The 10,153-nt window shown below is 59.6% G+C and overlaps 1 protein-coding gene across 1 annotated transcript; it reads left to right on the forward strand.

The window, feature by feature from the left end:
* The first annotated feature begins 922 nt into the window (after positions 1-922).
* TMEM8B (transmembrane protein 8B) lies at positions 923-9,566 on the forward strand. The gene is made up of 13 exons (XM_027670243.1): positions 923-982; positions 2,703-2,983; positions 4,266-4,473; positions 4,627-4,760; positions 4,893-5,152; positions 5,375-5,730; positions 6,043-6,139; positions 6,338-6,461; positions 7,821-7,963; positions 8,128-8,306; positions 8,394-8,540; positions 8,616-8,732; positions 8,948-9,566. Exons 1-13 carry the CDS (start codon positions 923-925, stop codon positions 9,281-9,283), a joined length of 2,442 nt encoding a protein of 813 aa, XP_027526044.1. The 3' UTR covers positions 9,284-9,566.
* Positions 9,567-10,153: the final 587 nt, after the last annotated feature.

A 10,153-nucleotide genomic window follows, 5' to 3' on the forward strand; every position in this document is an offset into this window, starting at 1 on the left:
AGAGGACAGGGCGGCTTGGGACAGGGGGGTGTGTGCGCGGGGGGCGGGAGGTGCGCGAGCGGCGGGATGTGTGCGGGGTGTGCGCGCAGTGGGGCGGGCGGGAACGGAGCGCGGGGGTGTGTGCGGTGCCTTGGGGCGGGGGGATGAGCTTGGGGTGGGTGCGCGGTACACGAGCCATGGGATGTGGGGTGTGCGCGCTGTGGGGCGGGGGGGGCGGGGGAGATGCGGGGGGCGGGGGGGCTGAAAGTGCGGGGCGCGGGGTTCCTTGCGGCGGGGCAAGGGATATGAACTTGGGATGGATGTGAGCTACACGAGCAATGGGATGTGGGGTGTGCGTGCAGTGGGGCGGGGGGGCGGATGGGAATGGAGCACAAGGGTGCAGCCATGGGCGGATGGCATCCCGGGATGTGGCGTGCGCGTTCAGTGGGACACAGTGAGTGGGGCGAGCACGCAGCGGGGTTTGGGGCACGTCTGCAACAGGGGACAGAGGTGCACCCATCCGGGTGTGGGGCGTGTATGCCATGGGGCAGGGGGTGCACGTGCCGTGGGGCGCGAGGTGGGTGTGATGGACGCGGAGATGTGTGTGCGGGAGGGGGGGTGTTTGCATAACGGGGTATGGAGATGCTTGTGCAGAGGGTTCAGGCTGCCTATGGAATGGGGTGTGTGGGTGTGCGTGCCGTGGGACAGCACGGCGGTAAGCATACCCCGTGGGGCACGGGGCACCCGTGCAGTGGGGCACAGAGTCAGATGTGCAGTGGGGCACAGAGGTGTGCGTGCCAAGAGAACGCGTGCAGTGCCCGGGCGGTGGAAAACCCTGGGAGGGAGGCGTGTGCGTGGGCAGTGAGCGGGCCCAGGGGGCTGCAGATGTAGGGTAGAGGGCTGTGTGCGTCCAGGGGGCAGCGGGGATGGACGGCCTATAGAGATGGGCGAGTGCGCCCAGTCGAGCATCGGACTGTGCGGGGAGGGATATCGGCGGGAGTATGTGAGGTGAGGAGCAGTTTATGGGGCAAGGGGAGCTGGCTCGGCAACCGGGGTGCGGAGGAGTTTGGGTTAGGGTGCATCCCCTGGGGAGGGGGGGCAGCTGGCCGGGGGCTGCCGGTACCGGGGGAGGCGGCGGGGCGGCTGCGGGAGCTGTGCGCGGTGCTGACCGCCGGCCGCGGAGCTGTCCCCGGTGCTGACCGCCAGACGCGACCTGGGGCTGCGGTTCCGGGGAGGGGGTTCCGGGGAGGGGGTCCCGCGACGGGGGTCCCGCGGCTCCGGCCGCTGGCCTGATGCGGAGGGCCTTTTGCTTTTTTCCTTCACCTCACTCCGCTTCCATAGATAGAAATCCCTCTCCATCCTACAGCAACCCTCCCGTTCTCTGGCCGCACCGCCACAGCACTTCAGACTGACCCTCTGCCTGCAGCCCCCTTCCCCCGGCTTGTCCTGGCCGAGTGAGCATGGGGGGACCGCGCTGGGACTGGGCAGCTCCGAGTGCTTCCCCCCATTCCCCCTCCTGGAGTTGTGTTCAACACCTTCTCTGGGGTCCCCTGCCAGGTCACTGTCCCCACGTGGGGCTGTGGAGTGACTTGGTGGTTCCCGGTGGGGAAATTGGGATCAGGTGCTCTTGCACTCAGGAGACAGGTGTTCCATGCCTGGCTTGTGTCGGCTGGGAGTGAAGGGGAGGGGGAGCTGCCTTTGTTCCAGGCAAGGGAGCAGATGCATGTCAGTGTACAGCCAGCTGGGGCTGCACACACGCAGCACAAACACACGTGCACATGAGCACATGCGCACACTCCCGGCCAGGAACACGCGGTACAAAGCAGACCCTCGTCTCAGCTCTTCCACTCTCACTGGACGAGTCCTCCTGGGCACAGCCTTGCTCCCAGCCCATCCTCTGCTTATCTCCCCCTTTCTAGCAGCTTGTGAGGAGGTGCATCTCATTCTTGCTGCATCTCTGGGGAATAATAGATGGGTCTCCCAGGCTGGCAGCGGGTATAGTGGGATAATGGTAGGGTGAAATTACAGCTGCTGTCTAGAGACCTGCTCTCCCCTTTCTCTACTGTGCCGAGGAAGTAGTTGCTGGGGCTCCTGGAAATCTCTGGAAATCAAACAGCCAGGCAGTTGGGCAGGTGGAGGTGGCCCCAGTGTGTGCCGTGGGCTTGCAGGAAGTGTCTGTCAGACACGGGGCTGTGCACAGCCATGCACACCGATGGATGTGGGTGTGCACACCTCCACTTAACTGTGCATGCAGACACCACCCACGTGTGCATATGTGCACACATATGTGCACCATTCCTCCCCCACAAACTGGGAGGCTGTGCAGGAGATGCTCTGCTCACTCCTTCTCGCAGGTCTAATATGGGACTCTGCACTTTATGATGGGCTCTGCGCTGAGCCACCCCAGCAGGTAGAGAAGGTGGAATCTGTGTTTCTGTGGGAGATGACCTGTTAGGACATGAAGAATATTCCTTTATTACAGGTAAAATGCAGGGAGCAGAGCATGAGCAGCAGGGGCCAAGGGCTCCTCAGGCTCCAGAGGATCAATGCGCACAGCTCAGTAAACTGGGCTCTAGGCAGTGCTGAACCAGGAATGATGCAGACTGTGCCAGGGCTGGGAGACACAGCCGGCCACAGCTGACAGCATCCCTGGGGACTCACCAAAGTGGCATAGTCCCAGCCCCTCCTGCCTTCAGGATGCTGGATTTGGGACATATTGAGAGCCTGGATGGGTGGGCCTTGACTGGGAGGGGTGCTGCACAACCCCTTCCCCAACCCTTCACCCTACTTGGATCCCTTGGATCTCCTCTGCAGATGGGCTCTTTGTGACAGACTACTTCACCCGCACGCCACGCAAGCTCAGCCCCTTCCGCTCCTTTGCCAGCATCGAGCTCTTCCACTTCCACATCCCTGAGGACACAGTCATCGCTGTCTGGAACCTCATCACCTTCAAGGAGCAAGGTGGCACCTTTGGGGATCAATGCCCAGATCGTAGCATCACCGTGTGAGTAAGCAGCCTGCTGTGTTTGTTTCCTGCCTGCCTCTGCCTGCCCCTGCTGCACCTGCCTGGACTTGCCCCAGAGCCTACCTGCTCTTGCCCGCTTCTGACTTGCACAAGCACATGTACAGATAGAGTCAAAGAATCACAGGATCATAGAATGGTTTTGGGTTGGAAGAGACAGTAAAGATCATCTTGTTCCAGACTGCTGCCATGGGCAGGGACACCTTCCCCTAGACCAGGTTGCTCAGAGCTCCATCCAGCCTGGCCTTCATGCACACACACATGCAGGTATATATGTGTGCACAGCTACATGCACTCATATATATGCACACACATACACCTGTTGTGGTTTACACACTGCCAACTGAGTACCACGAAGATGCTCTCTCACTCCTCAGTTCCCCCACTGGAGAGGAGAATTGTGAAAAAAAACAAACCAAACCAAACCAAAAAACCCAAACAAACAAACAAAAAGAACCACAAAAAAACCCAACAACAAAAAACCCCAACAAAACAAAAAAAAAACCAAAAACAAAAAAACCCCTCATGACTGAGATAAAAACAGTTTAATAATAATTAAAAAACGCCAGTAACACTAATGATGAAACAGCAACAGCAATAATAATAATAATAGCAACAAAAAGGAGACAGAGACATAAACCCAATAAAGACAAGTGATTCACAACACAATTTCTCACCATACACTGACTGATGCCCAACCTGTCCCCCAGCAGTGACTGGTGGCTCCGTGCCAACTCTCCCCAGTTTATACACCAGGTATGATGTTCTGTGGTATGGAAATCCCTTTGGCCAGTTTGGGTCAGGTCTGCTGGCCATGTTCCCTGTTTCTTATACACCTGCTGACTGGCAGGACACTGAAAAGTCCTTGACCTAGGCTGAGCCCTGCTGAGCAGTGACCAAAATGCCAGTATGTTACCAACATTATTCTCATACTAAATCCAAAACATAGCACTGTACCAGCTAGAGAGAGAAAAGGAACCCTATCCCAACCAAAACCCAGACAACATGCACGCTCACTCCCCATGAATCATCTTCCCAGGACCATTTCAGGCTCCACTCTTTTGTGCATCTCATGCATGAACTGTTTTGCCTGAACACCCACTCAGGGAAGCTCACAGTCTCCAGCGAGGTCCCAGCTTACAGATGGCTTCCATAACGTCTTTAAGTTTCCTAATAGCAGAGAGGAAAGACACCCACGTATAGGACATGCTGGCCCTGCCACGATGCTTAGCCTGCACCCTGCTGACTGCTGTCTCTCCCGCAGGTATTTCCGCTCAGGGGCTCCCTCTGTCATTAACCCGCTGCACACACACTTCCCCAGGGACACGGCTGTCCCTGGCTCCTTCGCACTGACCCTCACCTGGACCCTGCCCAACCGCACCACGGGGGTGTTCAATGTCACCAGCCCGCTGCCCGGGGACTGGTTCCTGGCCGCCCACCTGCCCAAAGATGAGGGCAAGATCTCTGTCAAGGTGAAGGACCTGGAGGGACTGTGGGGTGGCAGAGCTTGCTGCAGGGCTCCTCTGGGGCCTGACTGCTCTGGGCTGGCAGTGCCTGGCACAGGTGTCCCAAGTGGGACAATGCCCTGTGCCCTTTGTCTTGTACTAACTGTCCTGCTGGTGTAGGGGCTCTATGAGGAGTGCCAGTATCTCTTCCAGCCACAGCTCATCGTGCAGCGCCTGGTGAACATCGCTGTGCTGTACCCTGGTCATGTCACTGAGCAGAGCATGGCCCCCCACAACCGCTCCTGCCTCTACAAGTGAGTGTGAGAGGATCTCCTAAGGTGGGGATATCTTCAGGGTGGGGAGCTGAGTCTCCCTTCCCTCTGGCTTGCCTCCCCAACCCTCTTGGTCCATAGTGGTGGGCACAGCCTGACACTGCTCTCCTGCAGGGTGTTTGTGCCCAGCTACACATCCCGAGTGCTGGTGGAGGTGCTGCGGTGCCGGGGGGCAGAGGGCTGCCCGCTCTGGCTGCGTGTGCGGGCCAAGGCTCCTCCCCTGCACAACTCCACAGCGCTGGACTGCCGGGAACACACTCCCTGCCAGCTGGCACAGGACCTGCCCTTCTGGCAGCACTGGTACTATGTACTGGTGGAAAAACACCCTGGCATGCCAGGCACCGTCTCTTTCCAGGTCACTGTGCAGCTCACAGGTGAGTGGGCACGTGGAGGTGTGAGTGGGGACATGGTCTTAACTTTCTTTGGTGACTGGTGGAGGGGCAAAGGATGCCCACAGGATTTGGCCCTCCTCTGCTGGGATGGGGACACTGAGAGGTGTTGGGGCTGGGTTGCAGATGGTGGGCAAGAATGGGAGGTGGGAGCTAAGAGGGGGCAGGAGCTGTGTGGTGCCCAGGCTGATGGCTCTGCCCCTCCAGACTGTTCCCGACCCAGCCTGGCCCGGCCACCCTTCCTGCCCTCCAGCGCTTCCATGAACATGCCCCACTCCTTTGGCTCTGCGGGTGGACTGGGACTGGGGGACAGCCCTCCACCCACCAGCCCCAACAGCACGAAGCACCCACTCCCTGTTCCTGTTGCCGCTCCTGCTGGAGAGCGGTGCTGGCCTGTCCGACCCACGCTGCGCAACGAGCTGGACACCTTCTCCGTCCACTTCTACATCTTCTTTGGGCCCAACGTGTCAGTGCCACCCGACCGCCCCGCTGTCTTCGTCATCAACCTCCTGCCAGTGCTGGACAGTGGAGGGGTGCTCAACCTGGAGCTGCGGCTCAACGTGGTGAGGTGGCCACATGTGCCCTGGACGGGGCAGAGCAGCCCAGCGTGGGGGGTGGCCTGGGAGATGAGTGATGTCAAGATTGCAGCAGGGCAAGGAACAGGATTTGGGCTGCTTTTGGGTCATGGGCCACGGCTGGGGAGCTCTTGGGTGATATTAGGGTGCTCCAAGGGCAGGATGATGGCATGGGTTTGGGATGTTCTTGAGTGAAGGACAGTGGGTTAGGGCACTGCTAGTTGATGTGCCATGATCCGAGTGCTGTCAGAGCAGGAGGCATCCCTGGCAGTGATTTAAGGCCATCTCCTCTGCCGTCAGAGCTCCCTGTGTGGTGAGAATGTGACAGTGTTTGGGTGCCTGAACCACGAAGTCCCACTGACGTCTGGTGACAATGCCTCGGTCACCTGTGAGACAGGTAGGCTGGGCTGTGCATGTCCATCCTGCCATGGCTGTGGGGGTTGCACTCTCCTTGTGTCTGGCGAGAGGCTGGGTGGGGGCAAGTGGCGGCATGTGGCTCTGGAGCCTGGCACAGGGTATTTGTCCCTGCCCCAGCTCTGCCCAGGGCAGAAGACTGCATCCAGCCCTGCTCACCCAGAGCTCTCCTGGCCCACAGAATCCCTGGCAGGCTTCCTGCTCTCTGTCAATGCCACCGCCAGCCTCAGCCGCCTGCGGATCCCCTACCCACAGACGGGCAGCTGGTACCTGAGCCTGCGCTCACTCTGTGCCACGGAGCATGGGTAAGAGCCCTGGCATGTCCCCTCCCTGTGCCCCCAGAGGGCTGTCCCCACCATAGCCTGTGTCTGTGTGTCCTGTGGGTCTGTGGGTGTGCCCGTCCCCTGCGCTGTGTGTCTCGCTCATGTGTGCGCACGTGGCTTTGCGGGCTGCGTGTCACTGTGTGAGTGCTGCGTGGGCACGGATGGCTCTATCTCGCGTCTGCCTGACCATCTGTGGGTCCCTGCGGCTCTTCCCTCTGTCTCGCGGTTAGGAAGTGCCTGTCAGCTCGCGAACGCCGGGCATCTGTCAGTGCCTGCCCGTCTCCGCGGCAGAGCCCATCTGTACCCGCGCCCGGGAGAGGACCGGGCTGTCGCTGCGAGGACAGGGCTGTGCGTGTGAGGGGGCAGCTCTGGTCAGGCTAGGGCTCTGCTCGGCATCTCCAGGGACTTGTCGTGTGCCTGCAGCTCTGCTTCTGGACTCTGTGTCTGCCCGGAGCCGTGAGAAGAAGAGAAGCTGGTGTGTGTGTGGGGGTGGGGTGGGGGGTGGGTGTGGGTGTGTATGTGTGTGTGTGTTTGTCTGTACGTGTGAGGGTGCGTGAGTGCAGGTGGTGCTGTGTTCACATTTAGTGCACACGTGTGTACAGCACTGCATGCATGTTTGAGTGCCCGCATGCAGGCAGCATGCAGGCAGCTCTGTTCTCATGTTTGGGTTTGTTCAATCAGTCAAGGCTGTGTGTGTTCTGCATGCACGTGTGTGCAGATTTGACTGTGTGAGCACATACATGGACAGCAGACACGCATGTAACCAGCACTGTGTGTGTGTTTGTGCATGTTGGGCTGCCTGCATGTGCACAGGCAGCAGTTGGTGCGTGCTATCATCATGTGGGGCTGTCTGTGCTCCCGATGTGACAGAGCTAAGGAGGTGCTGGCTGTGCCCAGAGCCCTGTGCGTGGGTGACGCGGGGCAGTGGGGATGCTGTGCCTTCTCTGAATCCTCCACTGCATTTCTTGTTCATGCTGAGTTACCAGTTACAGTCAGTTCTTCCCGACAGGGTCACACGCAGGCATTGCAGGGCACTGTGTTTGCACAGCAAAATCCAAATGAAATTAGAGTCGACTGAGTGTGTTGCTAAAGGCCAAGGGGGTCTAGGTGTGGCCACATTCTTCCTGCTCACACAGGCTGGCACAGGCAATTGCTGCACACGGGATCCTTAGGGACCAGCTTTCAGCTGCCATATTTAACACCAAAGCAGCTGATTTCTGCACTCTCTCAATCCCTGGATCTCCCATCACCTGCCAAGTCTGGGTGCAATGGGTGGCTCTAGTAGAGGCAGGAGCTGCTCAAAGCAAGGCAAGGGTTGACCCCCCTTCTCCTGCACCACAGGTTTGAGCCCTGCACCAATGTGACAGCCGAGGTGTACCTGCGTGCCTACCTCTCTCCCTGCATCAACGACTGCGGCATCTACGGCCAGTGCAAGCTGCTGCGCACCAACAACTACCTGTATGCTGCCTGCGAGTGCAAGGCTGGTGAGAGCTGCCACTGCACCCAGGGATCCCCCCAGCACCCTCCCCTTCTCCCTGCGGGTTGTGCATCCTATCAGTCTCTGTCGGGTGCTGGAAAGGGGGTTCCCTGCTCCCTCCCCAGCCCCTGTGAGTGCTGCAGGGGTGACAGTGGCTCTCCCTGGTCACAGGCTGGAACGGCTGGGGCTGCACAGACAACGCTGAGGCTTTCTCCTATGGCTTCCAGCTCCTCTCCACACTGCTGTTGTGCCTCAGCAATGTCATGTTTGTGCCTCCCGTGGCCATTGCTGTCCGCAGCCACTACCTCATGGAAGCTGCTGTCTACATCTTCACCATGTTCTTCTCCACTGTGAGTGTCGGGTGGGGGCAGCTGAGGGACAAGTGAGGGGCTGGGGCTGTGCAAGGCAGCTCTCACACTCTTTCCCTGCTACCCCAGTTCTACCATGCCTGCGACCAGCCAGGCATTGTGGTGTTTTGCATCATGGACTATGATGTGCTGCAGTTCTGTGACTTCCTGGGCTCTCTCATGTCCGTCTGGGTCACTGTCATTGCCATGGCCCGGCTCCAGCCAGTGGTCAAGCAGGCAAGTGTGGGGAGGGGAGCATGCAGGGCAGGATGAAAAGGATTTGTCTTGACGGGTGGCCCCACTGCCCCACAGGTGCTGTACCTGCTGGGAGCCATGCTGCTTGCCATGGCTCTGCAAATGGATCGCCACGGGCTCTGGAACCTTCTGGGGCCCAGCCTTTTTGCTTTGGGGATAATGGCCGTCGCCTGGGTAAGATGTTGTGCCTTATGTGCCCACCCTGGCTTCACTCAGCATCCTGCCCAGCCATCTAGCCCTGCTGCCCTGCCAGCATCTCCCCTCTGCTGCCATCACCCTTCCCCGTGAACTCCTCTCCCTGGCTCCTGGGGGATGTGGCACCGTGGCACAGGGGCTGTGCCTGTCCCTCCTGCAGCTCCCTCTCCCAGCCTGTCCTTTCCCCACCACAGACGGCTCGCACCATCCGGCGCCGCCACTGCTACCCGCCGACCTGGAAGCGCTGGGTGTTTTACCTGTGCCCGGGAGCGCTGATTGCAGCGGCCGCCGTGCTGCTCTACGCCTTTGTGGAGACGGAGGAGAACTACTTCTACATCCACAGCATCTGGCACCTGCTCATCGCCGGCAGCGTCGGCTTCCTGCTGCCACCCCGTGCCAAGACCAGCCGGCGCCTGGGGCCGCTGCCCCGGCGCAAGGGATGTGGGTACCAGCTCTGTGTCAATGAGCAGGAGGAGCTGGGGCTCGTCGACCCCGCCGTGGCCTCCATCAACAGCATTTGTACCAGCTGATGCTGACGGCAGCTCAGACTCCTCCAGCATGGACAGCACCCACTCTCATTGCTGGCCACCCACCCCCAGGAGTGCCAGGACTCCTCTGGGCGGGCACACAGCCACCTGTGCCACCCCGTTCTTCCAATTACAGCCTGATTGAACTTGTTTCCAGGGGTTGCTGTGGCTCAGTCTGGGGCAGAACTGGGGGGAGTTAAGGTTGAGCTGGGCCACACTCCTCTCTTTGCCAGCCATGGAGGTGCTGAGGGGATGTGACTGGGTGTAGAAAAGGAGAATGGCAACAGTCTCTGGCTCTTGCTTAGTGCTCTGTAGCAAGAGCTGCTGCTCTGCAGTAGCTGCTCTGGGGCTGACATAGCTCAGACACAGAGCAAGGTGACTGGCCAGAGGGCTGCAGTCTTTTGACTCTTGATAGGACAGGCTGCAGAGCTGGGATGCCTTTGTTGGGTCACTGTGCTCTCACAGGATGGCCGTGATGCCTCACCTATGGATAGCTGTGCTGTGCCAGGGCAGCCAGAGTCCCCTGCAAACCAGCAGGACTGTAGAGAGCCCACAGCCCTGGGGCAGCTGCCACTTGGGAATGATGCTGGTGCTGCCTGCTGTGGCAATGCACGGGTCTGAGAGTGCACTACCTGCAAGGGCCACATCCCCAGGAGCCCACAGCCTGCTGGTGACACCACACTGCATGAGGCAGCCTGCCTCAGTGCCACACACGTGGCTACACCTGCCCAGAAGCAGTGGACAAGTGACCCTGTGTCCCCTTTGTCGTCACCAGCCCTGTCTGGTGCAGGGCAATGAGCACTAGTGGGAGGAGGCACTGCACTGCGTGGGCTGCATCTCCTAACCTGGTTGGGACAACACTGTCTCAGCCTC

Source organism: Corapipo altera, unplaced genomic scaffold (assembly GCF_003945725.1).
Source record: "Corapipo altera isolate COAL_440 unplaced genomic scaffold, ASM394572v1 60253, whole genome shotgun sequence".
Classification (NCBI taxonomy): Eukaryota; Metazoa; Chordata; class Aves; order Passeriformes; family Pipridae; genus Corapipo; species Corapipo altera.